Here is a 20,346-nt window from a genome sequence, read left to right as displayed (position 1 = left end):
AAAACCCATGGAAATAGAAGCTGAATACGTATGCATCTAAATGAAAATGCCTAAAAAGGGGATGAACTTGCAGTTGAGATGGAGGCCTTTTAATTTTTTACTCATATGCTTCATTTTATTTAAGTTTTATACTTCTTTTAAAAATATTACAAAGTTAAACATAGACATTTAAACAGATAATATTGCCATTTTAATTTATTGTAATGTATTCTGCATTATATATTTCCATCTGGTTTCCCTGTCCCTGCATGAATATGTAAAAAAAGATAATATAAAATGAAACCTTCTGTTCTTACCTCCTAAAATAATGTTACTAAATAATCCAGTTAGTAATATTTATTGAATCTTTGCTGTGAATATTTTTCTGTTCTTAGGAGCACTAAGAATAAATGGAAAGCTACTTTATAACTTACATCAATTATTAACTGTGGGCGAGAGTATGCAATGGCTTTATATTCATCACCTCATTTAATGTAGTATGATGCTCATTGTATAGATGAAAAGCCTGAGGATTTGATTGGTGAAGCATCTTTCCTAAAGTGGAATTTCACTTCGGGTCCTAGTCCTTTTGAATGCAGAACCAAGGCTTATGACTATTTCCTCTGATACTCTTTCCAGCAAATAATCTGGGAAGTGGAAATAATAACAATGTTTTCTCTTCTACTGGTCTACATTATGTGTATACATCCTTTGTATTGATCTACTTGCACCAATTGGACCAAACAGTAACTGGCATGCTGGTAATGGTATGTGAACTTCTACGAAATGTAAACTGTCTGATATTTGTTTTTCAGATTCAGGGATCAGTTTACTTCATAAAAAATCATTAGAAAAGGAAGAATTATGCCAAAGACTTAAAGAACAATTAGATGCTCTTGAGAAAGAAACTGCATCTAAGCTGTCAGAAATGGATTCTTTTAACAATCAACTAAAGGTATTTATTTTTGATACTGTTTATTTTTAGGTAACTGCCTTCTTACCTTCACTATTTCGATTTAATAGAATAAATAGCTAAAGCTATCATTATATGTATTACATTTTTATAATTTATTTTATAATTTCAACTATATCAGAATTTTTATCACACTTTTTATCACAGTTTCCAGTTTTTGACAACTATATGCTGTTTGTATTGGCATCTATACATTTCCAGAACAATTGCCTTTGTCAGTACTACAGAACTGGTCTCAGCCAATGTGATCCTAGGCAATTTCCAAAAATGGGAAATATAGAAAATAGTTCAGGTGGTAGAGGCTCTTTTAACACACTTTTTTTTTCTTGTTACAGGGTAATTAATCTTTGTTAAATAATGCAGTGATCAGTGAAATCTAGAACAGAATCTGGCACTATAAACTTTACATGAAAAGCAAGTTCATGATTCATTGTTTGCTGCAGTGGCAGAGCAAATGTCTAAAACATAGACTGTCTGCTTATCATTCACCCCAGTATTCATTGTATACTGAAGCCATACCTATGAAAGAAACTAAAAACCAGATTAATGGCATAGAATGTAAATTTGGGAATAGTCTCAGTTTTTCCTTTGCTAACAATATAAGGTTTCCAGAGCATAAAGTATTTTCTGTAAGAAATAAAGCTTTTCATAAAGCTTTTCTGTAAGAAAGCTGTCTCTTTATATGGCTTTTATCATGCTGACTTATTTAGAATAACATTAACACTAAATGTAAAGTAAACAGCATGCCAAAGAAAGGACAACATGGTGGCTTCAGGTAAGGAAGGGGAATTTGAGGTGAACAGTGTTAATAATACACTTTACACAAGCATATATTCAGTAGAAAAAACTTGCTAGAAAACCAAAAATTTGTCATAGCTGGTTAGACAAGCCAGCCAACTTATCTTCCCTATATTATTTCTTTAAAAAAAAAAAAAAAAAAAAACCTGTACATAGCTGGGTACGGTGGCTCAAACCTGTAATCCCAGCACTTTGGGAGGCCAGGGCGGGCAGATCACAAGGTCAAGAGATCGAGACCATCCTGACCAACATGGTGAAACCCCGTCTCCACTAAAAAATACAAAAATTAGCTGAGCATGGTGGCACGTGCCCGTAGTCCCAGCTTCTTGGGAGACTGAGGCAGGAGAATCACTTGAACCCAGGAGGTGGAGGTTGCTGTGAGCCGAGATTGCGCCACTATACTCCAGCCTGGTAACAGAGCGAGACTTTGTCTTAAAAAAAAAGAAAAAGAAAAAGAAAGAAAAAATCTGTACATAGTTTAATTGGCTTTTTATCTGCCTTATCTTACAGTGTGGGAATATGGATGACTCTGTTCTTCAGTGCCTTTTGTCTCTGCTAAGCTGTCTCAACAACCTCTTCCTCTTACTTAAGGTTATTTTCTAATATCTAGCTTCTTTTCTTTGAGTTACTTTACTGTTTTGTTTTTTTAAAACTATACTATTCTTTGCCTTATCTGAGTATCTTTGTTTGAAGTAACAATATAAACCTTTCTCTTTCTGCTTGCTTGAATATCCTTCTGCTATCTAACTGCCTGAGTCTAATGCCAGAAATTAGTAAAGTTGCCCACAGTAATCTTCTCAAAAGAGGCCCAAGATACTTAGAAATATAGCCTGGTTCCTTAGAAATATAGCCTGGTTCCTTTACAACATCCCTGTGAGTGAGTTGACAGATGAGGTGATTACTAAGTTAATTCAAAGGAAAATGTGAAATTAAATAACTTACTGTTATTTCATATACTGAAAACCACTGTTTAAAATAAAAATAATTTCTGAAATCTAGGGCAAGTTTATGTCATATATGTACCAAGCTGCTTCCTAATAGTGTTATAAAGAAAATTTTAAAGAACTAATAATTTAGGGTCAACTTTAGTCAGGCCTAGTTACCAGGCCTCATATTTGAACATGCTTGCACATCAGATAAAAATGTTTAAATTATTTATATAAATAACTAGTTTCCTTTGCCATGTATAACGTACAGAATATTTACAATAGTCAATACATTTGTATTTTAATAGAGCTTAAAGAAATGTGCTTTATATTTACTTCTTGCTGACCGTAGTAGATTTTGACTACACATTATACTTAGTACTAAAATGGATGGTGGCAATAGGGCAGTTGCCTATATGCATATGCATTCCACATTGAAGACAGAAACATGATAAGTAGAGCTCATTTGTTACCCAAGCAAAGGTAGGGCAAATTGGAAAGAGGGTAGCAGCAGAGGAGCCATATTTTAGCCTTTATGGTTATGGCATGAATGACCATTGCCATATATGATTATATGATTTTTGGAACTTATGGATTGCATAGAAACTAAACTTAAGTTTCTTCATCTGTAAAGTGAAGTTTAATGATGATTTATGGACTGTTCTCATTTATATGGTCTGATTCCTTCAGTTAGCATTTGATTCTCCACAGGCCAGCACTTATTCTTGTCCCTTGTTTTACTTTCTTCCTTCTGCTTCCTGCCTTCCAGACTTAACATGGCTTATTGATACTTTCGTAAGAGCAATTCAGGAAACTAAAGGGATAGAAAATCTGTATGGTCAGAGCAGTCAGGAGACTGTGTTGTCACAGAAAGCAAGAAAAGAGGTCTTCTGTGGTCACTGGAAAATGATACAGAGTTAATTAGTTAACATAGTACTGAAAAATATCAGTTGGGCACGGTGACTCATGCCTGTAATCCCAGCACTTTGGGAGGCGAGGTGGGTGGATCACTTGAGGTCAGATGTTCGAGACCAGCCTGACCAACATGGTGAAACCCTGTCTCTACTAAAAGTACCAAAAATTAGCTGAGTGTAGTGGTGGGTGCCTGTAATCCCAGCTACTCAGGAGGCTAAGACAGGAGAATTGCTTAAACTCGGGAGGCGGATGAACTCGGGAGGCGGAGGTTGCAGTGAGCTGAGGTCTAGCCATTGCACTCTGACCTGGTGAACAAGAACGAAACTCTGTCTTGAAACAAAGAAAGAAACATATCCATTAAATTTGTCAACAAGGAGACTTTTGAAGACCTTGCTAAAAGTGCCATTTCACTTGAGTGATAAGCAGAAGCTGGATTGCAGTGGATCAGGAATGAGTGGGAGTTAAGGAAGGATTAAGTGAGTAGCAGCAATTCTTAGAATGAAAGAGCTTGGGGGTCAAAGGAAAACCTTTTTTTTTTAGGTTTAAGAAACACTTGAAGGAAATGGTAAAGAGAAAAGAAAGGAGAGGGCAGGGGGAAAAAGAGATTGAGTTTGAATCTAAAAAGTGGTGGTAATTGATGAAGCAAAGTCCCTGAAGAAGCAGATTAAGACAGAATGGAGAGCACAGATAAAAGGATTAGATAAAAAGAATACTTTCAGCGTAACATATGGGGAAAAGATGGATATGAATGCAGTTAAATTTGTTGGTAGAGAGTAGAAAGTTGACAGTGAAATGGGAAAGGTTCCCTTGCCCCATCACAGGGCATGTGATGGGGGTGTGGCTCACTTCTTCAGTGCCCCGAGGCTCAAACCTCTAGGGGAGCATACAGACTGGTAGGCTGTGGCACTCTGACCCCACAGTAGTGTCTGGGGGTGAATGAATGTTTACACCTGAAGCCCCAGTGGGAGTGTGTTACAGGGTGTTCTTTTAGTTTGCCATCTATAGGTGGTTTGTGTTACTCAGCTCAGTTAGACCCCCTTCCTTATCATAAGGACAGAGGAATTTCTGTATTCTGGGGTTTCTTGGCTTGGCATACTGGAAGAATCGGATCACACATGGGCTTGGAGAATGAGTGCAAGGTTTTATTGAGTAGAAGTAGCTCTCAGCAGATGGAGGAGCCAGAGGGAGATGGTTTTATCCTGGAGTCGGGCCACAACCTGACACTTCTCTTGACTCTCTAGCCAAACTCCACTGGTCGATGGGCTGCTTGCCTGCCGGCGCCTGTTGGCATGCTCTTGACGACCAGCTGCTTGTGTCTTCCACTGATGTGTTCCTCACGACGTCCAGCAGCTTGTGTCTCTGCCTTGCTAGGGTCTCGGGTTTTTATAGGCTCAGAATGGGGATGTGGCAGGCCAGGGTTGTCTTGGAAGATGCAGCAATTAGGTGTGAAGGCAGGAGTGCCTCTTCTCACCTAGGTCCATGGGTATAGGCCTGAGGGTGAAGCCCTAGCCAGGACCCAGCTTTCTCTACCCAGTACATCCTGGCCCCCTCCTGTATTGACAGTTTCAAGACTTAAAATCAGAAGTAAGTTGGACCATAAGAAAGAATCTTCCCAGGTAGTGGAGGACATATCATAATTCATCCTAGGCCAGAAGAAGAGAGGTGGAGATGCAGGAAGTTTTATTGATTTTTTTTTTTTTTGAGATGGAAAGATGAGAGAGCTGCAGTCTGACGACTTAATGAGGCAAGGTTTATAACTGGTAGTGAGGAGAATGAACGGAAGATTAGGAAGTTTCAGGAGAGAAATAGGCATGAAATAGACATCTCAGTGTAGGTATGCAAGTTAAGTAGAGGAAAACCTAAGTGTGATGAGCAATGTTGAATGCCTGTTTGAAGTTGGAGGTGATGTATTTAAATTGAAAGCAGTATGCCTAATTGTATGATTTTTCTTCACCAGTGTTTAGGTGTTTAGGTGTAAGCACAGAGAAAGCTGATGAAATAGGTTCATGGGTTCATACAGGTTTGGAGTTTTAATAGACATGCACTCAGAGAGAGGGACAAAAGAGTTACAGATCTTGACAAAAAGCATTATGAGAACTCCGAAATATGAACTAAACATGAAGGATGTGAAGAGAGGAAGGGATGTTAATAAAGAAAGAGAATGATTGGAGTTAACAGAATGGTCTCAGTGAGGTTGAAAACCTATTAACGGTTGGGCGCGATGGCCCACACCTGTAATCCCTGCGCCTTGGGAGGCTGAAGTGGGTCGATCACCTGAGGTCAGGAGTTTGAGATCAGCCTGGCCAACATGATGAAACCCCGTCTCTACTAAAAATACAAAAATTAGCTGTAATCCCAGCTACTCAAGAGACTGAATCAGGAGAATCACTTGAACCTGAGAGGTAGAGGTTGAAGTGAGCCGAGATCATGCCATTGCACTCCAGCCTGGGCAACAAGAGCAAAACTGCATCTCAAACAAAACAAGACAAAACAAAAACTATATTGACATAGATGTACCAGGTATAAAAAAAGTTCAGAGGGTAAGAACTTATGTTTAAAGAATAGGATATTTGGTCAATGGTAGTTCTGTTTCTGATTATAGTAAGACTCAGGGTGTAATAATAGAAATTATGGATTAAGTAGAGTTAAAAAGGTCATTGGTGAAGAGATCAGCCTCAGAGGTGAGGTTTCGATTACATCATCTATGTGGATGTCAAAAACTTAGAGAATAGTGAGGTGAGTGAATGACTAGGTGACTAATAAGATGACAATAAAAAGGAAGGAGAGAATGATATTACTGGATGGTAGGAGCCCCAGAAAAGCATGGAGTTGGTAAGAGTGAGGGGGAAATAACCAACTGGAAGTGACAATGAAGAACGAAGAAAATACTGTAGTTATCCTCTGACCCTGATGTAAATGGAATAGGTGATAATAAACTGAGAGAGGACTAGTAGGAAAAGTAGTATCCCGAGGGATCAGCCAAGAAGGCGAAGAGGTAAGAGAATTTTCTTTCAGAGAAGATGCGTAGCTATGTGAGAGCTTCCTGATCACATAGAGGAAGTTCCAGGAGAGTGGAGAGCTTTGAGGAGAGAATGAGTAGGGGATTGGGTCAGATTAAGGGATAAATAGCACTGTCGAGATAAGAATTCAAGGGATAAGGAATGAGAAGAAAGGCTAGGTCTTTTCAGTAGATGAGATGGAACTGGTCCTGATGGTCTTGGAGGAGGACAGACAATTCTAATGCTGTGGTCATTTGTGACAGTAGGGCACCTGGAGTGATCACCCTTGTAGGCTGCTTGTAGTGACAACAAAAGTAAAATATTTAAAATTATTTATCTTAGAATGTTATGTTTTATTGGAACCTGCAATATGCATGTACAGAATCAATAATAATTTTTACTTTTTTGGTCAAGTTACACCAAGACAAAAAAGCCAGTGGATTCAAAAGTGAGACATTTGACAGGCCATTAAGAAAATTCACACATCTGGTCGGGCGCAGTGGCTCACACCTATAATCCCAGCACTTTGGGAGGCCAAGGTGGGTAGGTCACATGAGGTTAGGAGTTTGAGACCAGCATGGCCAACACCGTGAAACCTCGTCTCTACTAAAAATACTAAAAATTAGCCAGGCATGATGGTGGGTACCTGTAGTGCCAGCTGCTTGGGAGGCTAGCAGGAGAATAGCTTGAATCTGGGAGGCAAAGGTTGCAGTGAGCCAAGATTGCACCACTGCACTCCAGCCTGGGTGACAAAGCGAGACTTCATCTCAAAAAAAACAAAAAAAATTTCACACATTTTTAGCAGTGAAGTGCAATGAAAAATGTACTGGCTTAGGAATCTAAAAAAGTGAGGTCTGGTCTTATGCATGCCACTTGCCAGTTATGTAACTGTTTGTCATTTACCCTCCAAACTTTGTTTTCTTCCTTTACAAAACAAGCTGACATAACTGCCTGTCTTCTTTGCCCAGAGTCTTATGATTAAGTGAGATGGCATATAGATGGAAATGCTTTGTAAACTCTTAGATGTTATACAAATGTTTTTGTTATTCTTCTTAAGAAAGGGGTTGTCAGAATCTCCAAAATATCTTTAGTGTGTTGTAAAGTCACCACTGTTGCCTTGAGATAATGATTGGGAAAATGCTGTCCATAGTGGGAAAGTAGAATCTGTTAATGGTAGAATTGTGATTTCCTTCAGGGAGCTAGGTCTTAACCTTATGCTTCCAAGGATCTGGGGTGATCTACATTAGTAATACTTCTCCAGGTGGCAGGGTGAGGTTTTGATTTATTCAGAGGACAATAAGGCTACTAAATTGGGGAGAAGGAACCACTAGTATTTTGGATTACAAATAAAAACTTGAATGGGCAATGTATTAGATGTTAGAAAAAACATTTCCCAAATCTATAATGTTATAAAGATTGAGGAAGTATTTCTTTCCTTCTTTCAGAGAATTTCAGGTCTGCCTTTTTCTCCAAGGTAGGATATAATAATATAAGGTGTGGCCTTAAGAGCTCCTTGGAGGGATGGGATGTAAATATTGATATCTAAAACAGAGCCTCTTAACCATTTTTATGCCATGGACTTGTCAACAATTTGATGAAGTCTCTGGACCTGTTCTCAAAATAATATTTAAAATTCATAAAATGAAATTTATAGCATTATTTTAAAAATCAATTGAGAGTCTTTTAAAAAACAAATTTGTGACATAGTAATACATGTGCTTCTATATTAATGAAATAAGACATAGTATCAGATATAATAATACCATCATTTTAAAGTCAAAATGTATGTGATGTACATACATAAGTTACCTGTAATATAACAAGAAATATCTGATTTCTGTTGGTAAAAAATATCACAAGTGTAGCTAATAGGACTGGTTTGTTACTTATATTTGGAATTGAAGAAAATGCTGTATTTCAGATAGAAGTTAGTGAAAGTAAAGATTAATTTTGTTTCTGTCCAAGTTCATGGACCTCTGAATCCTATTAAAAAATAAAAATAAAAAACTTGGAAGTTCTCTGGCCCTCAGAATAAGACCTGCTGCTCTTTAGAGTGAAGGCAAGATGATTAGATTTGCTGGTTTTCTTGTCTGTTTCTATCAATTATGGAGATCGATATGGTTAAATCTTCTACTTTGATCATGGATTTGTCTTTGCTTGTTTTCATTTTGTTATTTTTTTTTTCTCTATAGATTTCGAAGCTGTGTTACTAGGTGCATACACATTTAGAATTGTTATAGCTTCCTGGTGGGTGAACCCTTTATCATATGTTCCTGTAGAAATGTATCTTGCCTTAAAGCCTACTTTTTCTTATATTAGTTTATACCAGCTTTATTTTTGTTAGCATAGCATGGTATATTTTTTTCCATCCTCTTAAAACCTGTTTGTGTCTTTTCATCCAAATTGTATTTTTTAAATAGCATACAGTTGGGTCTTTAAAATGCAGCCTATCTTTGTATTTCAAATTGGAGTATTTAGTCTGTTTAGCGTAATTACAGACATTTGAACTTTGCCAATTTTTATTTTTTTAATTTTTTTGAGATGGAGTCTCGCTTTGTCGCCAGCCTGGCGCATTCTCGGCTCACTTCAACCTCCGCCTCCTGGGTTTAAGTGATGCTCCTGCCTCAGCCTCCTGAGTAGCTGGGACTGCAGGCACGCACCACCATGCCCAGCTAATTTTTGTATTTTTAGTAGAGACAGGGTTTCATCATGTTGGCCAGGATGGTCTTGATCTCTTGACCTAGTGATCCACCCACGCTGGCCTCCCAAAGTGCTGAGCCACTTTGGGAGGCATGAGCCACCACACCCAGCCTAATCTACCATTTTTCTCTGTTATCTGTCTTACCTATTTTATGTTCCTTTCTCTCTCCTTTCTTGTCACTTTTTGATTTTTTTTTTTTGTTTGAATGGAATCTCACTCTGTCACCCGGGCTGTAGTTCATTGGTGCTATTTCAGCTCAGTTCAAGTTATTCTCCTGTCCCAGCCTGCCAAGTAGCTGGGACTACAGACATGAGTCACAACATCCAGCTAATTTTTTGAGTTTTTAGTAGAGAGGGATTTCCCCATGTTGGCCAGGCTGATCTTGAACTCTTGACCTTAGGTGATTCACCCACCTCGGTCTCCCAAAGTGCTGGGATTACAGGCATGAGCCACTATGCCTGGCCCATGTATTTTGTTTGTTTGTTTGTCTTAGTTTTGTTTTTAAGATGGAATCTTGCTCTTGTCACCCAGGCTGGAGTGCAATGGTGCGATCTTGACTCACTGCAACCTCCGCTTCCCAGGTTTAAGTGATTCTCCTGCCTCAGCCTCCCAAGTAGCTGGGATTACAGGTGCCTGCCACCACACCCAGATAATTTTTGTATTTTTTGTAGAGGTGGGGTTTCACCATGTTCGCCAGGCTGGTCTCAAACTCCAGACCTCAGGTGATCCACCCACCTCAGCCTCCCAAAGTGCAGGGATTTCAGGCATGAGCCACTGTGGCTGGCCTGATCATGTATGTTTTTTTTAAACTCGATTTTTTCCTTCTTTGTTGGCTTCTTATACCTTCTTTTACTTTTCTGTCGGTGGGCATGCTAGAAATTACGATATGCAGCCTTGGTTTATTTAAGTCTAATATAAATTAGTAATTTTACTACTTACCAAATACTGCAGAGACCTTGGATACTTTTAACTCCATGTATTGCCATATGCCTCTTACATTTGTGCTATTCATGTCATATATTTTAAACTCTGTAAGCCATTATTGTTAATGTTTCATTCTGTCAGTGTTCATTTAGATGTACCCATGTATTTATCCAGATTTCCACTGATCCTTATTCCTTCCTGTATGTCCATGCTTCATCTGGGATTTTTTCCTTCTGCCTGAAGAATGTCCATTAGTGTTTAGTGTATTTCCTTTAAAGCCGGTATTAGTGATGAGTTCTTCCTATTTTTGTTTTTCTGAAAATGTCTTTATTTCACTTTTATTTTTGAAGAGTATTTTCAGTGGTTATAGAATTATAGAATGGTTTCTTCTCTGTACTTTGAACGTGTCGTTGCATTGTCTTTTGACTTTCATGTTTTCATATTATGAAATCAGCTGTCAACTTTAAGATAATTTAACTTTTTTTCCTCTGGCTGCTTTTGAGCATCTTTTTATCTCTGACTTTCAGTAGTTTTACTGTCATGTGCCAAGGGCTCTTCTTGGCTCTTCTTGAACCTATAGCTTGATGTTACTGGTTACTTGGTAAAGTTCTTGGCTGATCTCTATTCAAACATTGCTTCTCGGCATTTCTTCTTCTCCTCTCCTTCTGGGACTCAGTACAGATATGTCAGACCTTTTCAGTCTGTTTGGTGTATAGCTTGTGTTCTGTTCTGTGTTTTCTGTCCTTTTGTATCTCTGTGCTTCAGTCTAGATATTTTCACTTTGAGTTCAATATTTCTCGCTTTAGCTATGACTAGTCTGCTTTTAAACTCATCTCTTGAGTTCTTAATTTCTATTCTGTTTTTTAGTTCTTGAGTTTTCGTTTGATTCCTTTTTATAGTTTCCAGCTCTTTGCTAAAATTCTCTGTCTTGTTATCTGATATCTTGAACATTTTGATCACTTTTGTTTTAAAGTTCTTATCTGGTAATTATTATCTGTACAACCGTTTCTAGTGTATGTTTTTTCCCTTACTTCTTGATCATATGGTTTTGACTTCTGGCATACTCAGTAATTTTTTTATTATAGACTTTTTGCATGAAAAATTACAGAGATATTTTGACACTCCAAATCAGATTTTCTCTAGAGAGAATTTCCTTTTGCTTCTGGCAAGCAGTGTGGGGCAGATCACCTTAATCCAGTTACAGAGCTGATTTGAAGCTAGACTGCTGTATTTCTTGTTCACCCCTAAGCCTTGTGGCCTTAGGTCTACAAACCTAGAGTGTTTACCAGGACCCTTCTTCCAGAATTCCAGCCTCTTAACACAGCTGGAAACTCTGCTCCGCTTCTTATCCTCTCAGCCGTGATTTACCAATGGGCAAATGCATAGAAGGAGATGTGGCATTGAATGTCACTGTTACCTCTCTTGAACTTCCCTTCTCTCCAGCCTCTTGACTTTCCTAATCCTCACTGCCTTGATAGCACTCCAATACCTGTAAACAAGGGTTTTCACATTTTGTTCAGCTTTTGTAGTTCTTGGCAGGATGGCTGTTCTAAGAAATTAGTCTACCGTCACTGGGAGCAGAGATTCCAGTTACTAGATTTTTTCTGTTCTGTTATCTGCCCAAGGAGGAAGCCCCATTTCAAAGATTCAAGGCTTCAAATCAAACCTCCTTAGATTACTGAAAATGGGAGTTATGGTTTGAATTCTTTCTCAGCACGGGATTCTGTAGCATTCCGTCCTCATTATCTTAGCATATATATTTTTTGTTTTTTCTATTACTGAACATGGGGAAATAATCCCATGGAGAATCATCTGTCCTATACCTTTTCATTGGGATTTCATCATTCTGGCCTTACTTTCTAGTCCTCAGTTACTCTGAACATTTCTTATAAAACTGAGTTTTAAGATGGCTCATTGAATTCAGGAGCAATATCGAGGGAGGTGATCTCTCTTGTTTTTTTTTTTTTAGCAGGCTCTGAGAGAGTGGTCACACTGAGGTTGATTACTGGTTAGTCTTCTCACTGAGACTAATGTTGCCTGCTGTTTGCTTATTTAAAATGCTGCTTTTATCTTTCTTGCCTGTTAGTCACCTCCTGTTGGAGTAGAAATGAAATACTATTTGTTTTAAATTTATTTGAATCACTTATTTTTTTTTCTAGCTAATAAAGATGTTTTAATAAGTTAGTTATTTAATCTGATTTAAGTGAAAGTTAACCGAGTTATAGAATCCATGGTATAGGATTGAATGGCATAATGGAGATAGTTCAAAACTACATGACTTTCAGGCAAGTCACTTAATCTTCTGAGCCTCAGAAATAGTCTTGATAATATCTATTTTACAGGATTGTTGTAAAGATCAAATGTAGGCATTATATGTAAAAGTACTTTAGAGTGCTACACAGATGTTCAATTTGAAGTTAAGCAACTTGCCCAAGGTCACACAGGCTAGTAAGTGGAAGAGTGGAAGAGCTGAAATTCAACCCAAGTAGTGAGGGTATTAACCTTAAATGGTTGTATTAGGGGAAAAAAGGATGAAAATGTATAAGCTAAATGTTCAACTTAACATAGGAAAAGGATAGCATATTAAACCAAAGAAAGTGAGGGAAATTAGTGAAACAGAAGACACACATTTAATGTGGAGTATCAAGAAAGCCAAAGTTTGATTCTTTTAAAGATTAATAAAATTAACAAACCTTTGGCAAAACTGATTTTAAAAAGAAAGCACAAATAAGAACTAGTGTAAAGGCGATATAAGCATGTTACAAATGCTAAAAGACGATAATTTGACAAAATTTTGCACACAAATATAAAAACTTAAATGAACAAGTTACAGTTTTCCAAAACTGACTAAAAAATATCTAGATAGTTCTGTTGTCGTTAAACATTTTAATTCTGTAGTTTAAAATCTTCCCTAAAAGAGAATCCAAACCCAGTTTTTACTGAAGAAGCAAGTAATTCCACTGTTAGACATTGTTTCAAAATACAGAAAAAGAGGGAATACTTCCTGCTTATCATGTGAAGCTATCGTGAGCATTTGAAAACCTGATAAGAACAGTATCAGAAAGGATAATTATAGGCCAATTTAACAAAGAGGCAAAAAAATCGAAGCAATATTAAAAAGCTGAATGCAGAAATGTATATATATATATATATATATATATATGTACACACACACACACATATACACACATATATATATTATGTATATATATGTACACACACACACACACACAGGCATAACCCGTCATGACCAAGTTGAATTTACCTCAGCCATACAAAGATGATTTAATATACAGAAAAGTGTAATGTAATTTACCATATAAACAGACTAAAGGAGAAAAATATGCTTTTATTAGATACAGGAAAGGTATCTGATAAAATTTAATATCCATTCATGAATTTAAAAGTAAAATTTATTGGCAAACTAGTAATAGAAGTTCCTTAACGTGAAAGAGATAATCTGTCATTCTATTAAGATTGAGAACAACTTGGTCGGGCACAGTGGCTCATGTTTGTATTCCCAGCACTTTGGGAGGCTGTTTGCCTGAGCTCAGGAGTTCACGACCAGCCTGAGGCAGGAGAATTGCTTGAATCCAGGAGGCAGAGGTTACAGGGAGCTGAGATCATCCCATTGCACTCCAGCCTGGATGACAGAGCAAGACTCCATATCAAAAAAAAAAAAAAAAAGATTGAGAACAACTCTTAATGAATTCTGATTGGTTTATTTTTTCTCACTTAACTATTATGTGTAACAAGGACCTCCTGGAAGTAGTGACTTAACCCAGAAGAATAGGTCTAAGGTTAGGAATTTTTAGATCACTGTAATCAGAGAGAAGAAATACTTGGCAGGCTTTGTGGTGCTCTTCAGATCTTACTAATTTGCATAGACTATTGTTTATGCATTTTTCACTTGTCCAATAAATACTTACTAAATATCCATATTGTACTAGGCTCTCTGTTGGCTGGAGATACCTTGATGAAAGACAGTCCTATTGTCAAGAAACTCACTGTAGTGGAGGAGGCAGTCATACAGTTGGAAGACACTATGATAGAGGAATATACAGAATGGCACAAGGAAGCTCATTAACTCCGACACTGGAGGGAATGTGCTTAGTAAGGAAATACTTAGAGCACTGTCTTAAATGACAAGTTGGAGGGCTAAGCCTGCAGCCTTGTTGAGATCAGACATTAATTTGGCTCCTTTTTACTCTCCTTTTTAAACTTAGTACTCTTCTCATTTATGTCTTTATCCAATAATAATAGGTAATGTTTATTGAGAACCTATGTGCTCTGCGCTATAATAAGCACATTACATATATTAACTCATCCTCACAACAACTCTGTGAGGCATGTATCATAACAAGCTTGCCCAACCCACAGCCTGCAGGCCACATGCGGCCCAGAACAGCTTTGAATGCAGCCCCACACAAATTTGTGAACTTGGTTAAAACATTATGAGATTTTTTTTTTTTTTTTGCAATTTTATTTATTTATAGCTCATCAGCTATTGTTAGTGTATTTTACATGTGGCACAAGACAATTCTTTACATGTGGCTCAGGGAAGCCAAAAGATTGGACACTCTTACACTGTGATTAACCTCATTTTACCGATGAGGAAACTATAAAATAACTTTGCTAAGGTTATACAGCTAGTATACAGAGGTTGAGTCAAGCCTTGTTAGTCTTATTCCAATCCAATACTCTTTATCACTAAACTACCTTCCTTCTCCATAGATTGTAACCACTCTATTCTCCTGCTTTTCAACAGAATTTAGAGAAAAGTACAACAAATAAAACCCTAGAAGCTGAGAGCTGTGGAAGATTTGCTATAAAAGCAGTATTTGCATTATTATTGGCTTAAGTTGTAAATGTTTTGCTCAGGCATGTTGGACATAGTCTCTGGACACCATGCTGTACTCAGATTGAATCTACCATTTTAATCAAGTGAAAGGTTCACCTATAAAATAGTTATCTCTGAAAAGAAATGGAGTTTGGAGTTTTGTTATTGTGTATAGGTTGATACCAAAAAAAACATTTTTTACCAAAACATTCTGCCCAAATATTGTCTAGCTCCCGCCTTTGCCAGGAAGTTTCTTTTGATTGTTCTAAGTTTCCCACCCCCATTTTTTTCCTCCAGCCTGCTTTTTCTACTCTCTTATTCAGGATTCTGTAGATTCCAAATGAAAGAAATCTAGTTAAAAATAGTTAAGCTAATGAGTGGTTATTAGAAGAATCCTAAGACCACCAGCTGAATCCATGGAAGGGCTGCTGGATAGGGGCAATTCCTAGGTCTCCAAGCCATGATATTGAACATTCAGCTTCTGTAGTATACTTCTCTCCACGTCAGTCTCTAATCTTTACTTCCTTTTTTTTCTGAGTTGATTTTATTCCTATCCACAGGTCACATTTGATTGTGAGGCAGCTTCAGTTTTACTTTATCCCAGTTTAATGAGCTCAAGAAAGAAAGGTTTCTTTCTCCCCACTTCAGAGTATCTGAATCCCAGGAAAATGTTCTGGGCTGGCTTGGATAATGCTTATGTCCTTTGAACATATGTCATTTCTGAGCAGGGAAGTAGGGTGCTGTAATTGTTTAGGTCAGGAATAAATAACAGCCTGAGTGGGAATAAGAGAAGCTCTGAGTTTGGCAGACCTTTTAAAACCACGTAAGATGTTGCGGGGAAGGCAGAAAGATCAGTTTCCCAGAGGAAGGCAGGGCGCTGTTAGAAGAAAAGGAAAAGAGAAAAGAAAATGCTGAAGAGAGAATCACAAGTTTCTACTAAGGAATTTACCTCTGCCCTGCATGTTGACACTTGCCTCTGCATTGAGATTATGAGCTCTTTAAAGGCAAAGTCTGTAGAGTTGGGACTCAGCCTTGTATTGGATCCCCTTGGAATCCTTTGTAGCACTTAGCATACAACTAGGTGCTCAATAAGTGATTGTTTACTTCAACTCCTGTTTGGAATACTTTTCATTATTTTGGCTCATTGTAGTCATGATTTTAGGCAGATATCTTTTCCATTTTTAGTTTTGAACTGAATTATTTAATAATTCTGTGTTTAGTTCAAGATCATATTGGATAAAAATTACTTGGTTAAACTACATATGTCAAAAACATGGCTGAACAAAATTTTTCTTCACGTGTTATAACAAGCAAATTATTCCCCCATATTTTTAATGGATTGCTTTTTTTTTAAATTGAAAATGATGTACCAAATCAAAGCATTGGCTTGTTAAAGATTCTGTGTTCCGTAGAAATGATCTGATGCAAAACTAGATTATTTTAATGTGCTTATCTCAGGAGCTATATGGTTTATATACTTATTCAGAGTTTTTTTTATCTAGTTATTTTGTAAAACTTTAAATCTTTTAAATTTAGTGTAACTTGCTTGAGGATTTTTATCTTTTAATGAAAATGCCACATTAATGCATATGACCAACAAATCATTCACATATTGACTTATTTTCTTTTTCTCCTTAGGAACTGAGAGAAACCTATAACACACAGCAGTTAGCCCTTGAACAACTTTATAAGATCAAACGTGACAAGTTGAAGGAAATTGAAAGAAAGAGATTAGAGCTAATACAGAAAAAGAAACTAGAAGATGAGTCTGCAAGGTAATATAGCTGATATATTAATTCTACTATATTGCCACTAGAATTGTAATTTTGTTGCTCATATCTTTATGAAAATTTAAGGGAAATGAAAGGATTATCCTAATCAGATTCTAGATTTCATAAGTTCAATTCTTTTAGGGGCCAAGTTTGCAGTAACTGATTTTATGTTTCACAAGTGAAAAATAGCAGACTTTGGAGTCAAACCTGTATTAGAATTCTTGCTCTGCCACTTACTACCTGGGTGACCTTGGTTATTTTATCTTTCTGAACCTCAGTTACTCCATCTGAAAAAAGAGACAATAATGCATATCTCATAGGTAATTGTGAGTATTAAATAAAATAATGTAGCTGGAACTAGGCCTGGTGACATGCACCTGTAGTCCCAAGCTATGTGGGAGGCTGAGGCGGGAGAATCACTTGAGCCTGAGAGTTTGAGATCAGCCTAGGCAACACAGCAAGACCTTGTCTCTAAGTTAAAAAATAAAATAATGTAGCTAAAGAGCTAAGTATAATTTCTTGGATATAGTAAAACACTCATGAATTCCATCTTTCCTTAGTAAATCTATTAGTTTCCCGAAAGATTATAAAAACAGAATATTTAATTGTATATAGTAATACTGAATGTAGAATGCCACATTGATGCATTTCTCTTTTTATCACTGAGATATATTAATTACCTTCATTTATAAGAAGAAGAAGTAAGACATTTATTGTATCCGAAGCCTAGAATTATTCATTTAGAGACTTTGCATGATATTTTTCTGCCATTAAGATTCTTTTTCTAATACATTCCTCTCTTTCTTCTAAGTTCTCTAGTGTCAGAAATTAGTATAGCTAACAAATATGGATGACCCAGTATTTCTTTGCATTGGTAAAGATTAGATGAGTAATTTTTATGAGAAGGCAAGAAAGACATATTACCATTTAGTAGGCCTCTATTCTTAATGGTTTCAAAGTAACCACCTCCAACACATTTTTTTGAGTGGCTATTGTTGGCTGTGATGCTTATAGACCTTTGATTACTCCTTGCTCCGGAGTTTCTCATAATTCTAATAGAGGATTCAGACAGTTAAATAACTATAGTATTGTTTACTCCTAGACCCCTGTTTGCTTATTTTGAGATAGGGCCCACACTCTGTCACCCAGGCTGGAATGCAGTGGCATGATCAGGGATCACTGCAGCCTTGACCTCCTGGGCTTAAACAATCCTCCCGCCTAAGCCCCCGCCTAGAAGCTGGGAATATAGGCATGTACCACACTCCCAAGTAATTTTTAAAAAAATTTTAATAGGGATGAGATCTCGCTATGTTGCCCAGGCAGTCTCGAACTCCTAGGCTCAAGTGATCTGCCTGCCTTGGCCTTCCAAAGTGCTGGAATTATAGGCGTGAACTACTGTGCCTGGCAATCTAGACCCCTATTTTTGTGGCCTTTTAACGAGATAGTAGAATAATATGAAAGTAGAGAAAGTAAAGTTCACACGAAGTAGGCTCTTATTTACTGCTTAACTTGTTCCACTTAATTACATAAGGGAACTATGCAGTGGTTACACAGCTAATCCTTATGTCAGAACTTTTATTGACATATGTACTTATCTTAACCCTTCTTTATCATGTTCACAATTCCTTTCAGGCCAAAAGATTATACTAATTACACACATTTAATTTCATTCCTCATCCTTGCACATTATATTAGGTAGTAGAGAAGATAAAGAGAGCGAAAGTACATGTAGGACCTACTCAGTCTGAAGCTGGGTCTTAGTACCACATCTTGATTTGATTGGCTATTTGCCCGGGTATGTTCTTTTCTTTCCCCCAAGCTATTGGTAATAGGTTTTCGCATTGTAGATGTGGCCTCTTTGCTGTTTGCCCAGCTTCTGGGGCATCTTGTGGCACTGGACAAGTTTCTCATTTACTCACTCTTACATAAAGTTTACCAGAATTCTGGCATGGTTTCCTGCAGGGTGAGCTCAGCCTACTCTACCAAGCCTAGAGTAGAAGGGCCTGGCATCCTTTCCTTAAATTAAGCAAGGAGCCTTACCCAGGTTGTCCTAGTCTCATATTTATATGGCCACGATAACCTGGCAGGAGGAGTTGGTGGAAAGAATGAAGAGCTTAAAAAATACATAGAAAATTTTAATTTAATGAGCCCTCTGCTTTTGTTGTTGTGCTGAATATGTGCTAAGTACTCTGATAGTGATATTTATAATGCTATGAAAATTCAAATGAAAACTAACTGGGTATTATTTACGAGGCGCGAAAAAGTGTCAGGGAAAGTCACAGAGGAACTGGGAAAGGGGATATTAGTTGACATTAAGTGAGGACTGCAAGAGAAGCATTTTCCTTAAAGGAGAACCAGAAGTCAGTTATGAAAGTTGCTGGATGAAGCATTCTATGACATGATAGAGGATGAAGGAGGTCTGGAAAGTGTTGGAAGGAATCTAGTAATGGGCTCCTGAACCAACAGTATGAGGTCTGAAACAGTTGGGGGATAAGGAAAAAGCATTGATGACTAAGGGCCTACAATATTTTGAATTATTCAGGATTTTCAGATTCCTTCAGGAATTAAGGAATAGAGATGTGGAATTATGCCAAGGTTCCCACTTTGGTAGAGTATATATGCTGACAAATCTTAAGAATGTATCCTGCCATATTCTTCACTGCCCTGATAGTGATGAGGCTTGCAGGTGGTGCTAAATCTAATGGTGGCACCTCAGTAATCCCTGTACTTTGGGAGGCTTAGGCAAGCAGGTTACTTGAGGTCAGGAGTTTGAGACCAGCCTGGCCAACATGGTAAAACCTCATGTCTACAAAAAATTAAAAAAAAAAAAAAATTAGCTGGGTGTAGGGGCACACACAATAGATTTGCCTCTGAGTGAGGTCATGAAAATACATCCAAGGGAGAACTATAAGATGCATTAGTTCTAATACTAAAATAATTGCTCACAGATCATCTTGACTGGCTAGAAACCAAACTATAGCTGTGTTAGATTTCATTGAAATCTTTACCAAAGCACGTGGACCTAGAGAGGAGAAATGCTCTATTATCTAGGCAAAAGAAAAAGACTTTTTGAAGTAATAATATAAAAAGTAGAATGGGTGCAGTGGCTCATCCCTGTAATCCCAGCACTTTGGAGGCCAACAAGGAAAGATTGCTTGAGGCCAGGAGTTCCAGACCAGACTGGGCAACACAGTGAGACCCTGTCTCTGTGAAAAAGAAATTAAAAAGTTGGCTAGATATAGTGGTGTGTGCCTGTAGTGCTAGCTACTTTGGAGGCTGAGGTAAGAGGATCACTTGAGCCCAGGAGATCGAGGCTGCAGTGAGCTATGATCGAACCACTGTACTGTAGCCTGGGCAATAGAGAAAGACCCTCTCAAAGGCCGGGCGCAGTGGCTCAAGCCTATAATCCCAGCACTGTGGGAGGCCGAGGCGGGTGGATCACGAGGTCAAGAGATCAAGACCATCCTGGTCAACATGGTGAAACCCCATCTCTACTAAAAATACAAAAAATTAGCTGGG

General features: G+C 37.7%; 1 protein-coding gene and 1 non-coding gene across 6 annotated transcripts in view; both read left to right on the top strand.

The window, feature by feature from the left end:
• Nucleotides 1–20,346, top strand: part of ITSN2 (intersectin 2) — a 168,362-nt gene that overhangs the window by 79,020 nt on the left and 68,996 nt on the right. For 3 of the 5 annotated variants that reach the window (XM_017526853.1, XM_017526864.2, XM_037737755.1), the window contains exons 16-18: nucleotides 795–934; nucleotides 2,261–2,341; nucleotides 16,694–16,830. In XM_017526853.1, the coding sequence (XP_017382342.1) occupies nucleotides 795–934; nucleotides 2,261–2,341; nucleotides 16,694–16,830 (358 nt within the window). The remainder of the gene's footprint in view (nucleotides 1–794; nucleotides 935–2,260; nucleotides 2,342–16,693; nucleotides 16,831–20,346) is intronic. The other 2 variants (XM_017526874.2, XM_037737761.1) reach the window with 1 other exon arrangement.
• Nucleotides 18,772–18,891, top strand: LOC119471057. Its single transcript, XR_005200050.1, has one exon.

This window comes from Cebus imitator, unplaced genomic scaffold, assembly GCF_001604975.1.
Source record: "Cebus imitator isolate Cc_AM_T3 unplaced genomic scaffold, Cebus_imitator-1.0 Scaffold1, whole genome shotgun sequence".
Lineage (NCBI taxonomy): Eukaryota > Metazoa > Chordata > Mammalia > Primates > Cebidae > Cebus > Cebus imitator.
The sequence above is the reverse complement of the archived record's forward strand: the minus strand, read 5'-3'. Positions and strand labels throughout refer to the sequence as shown.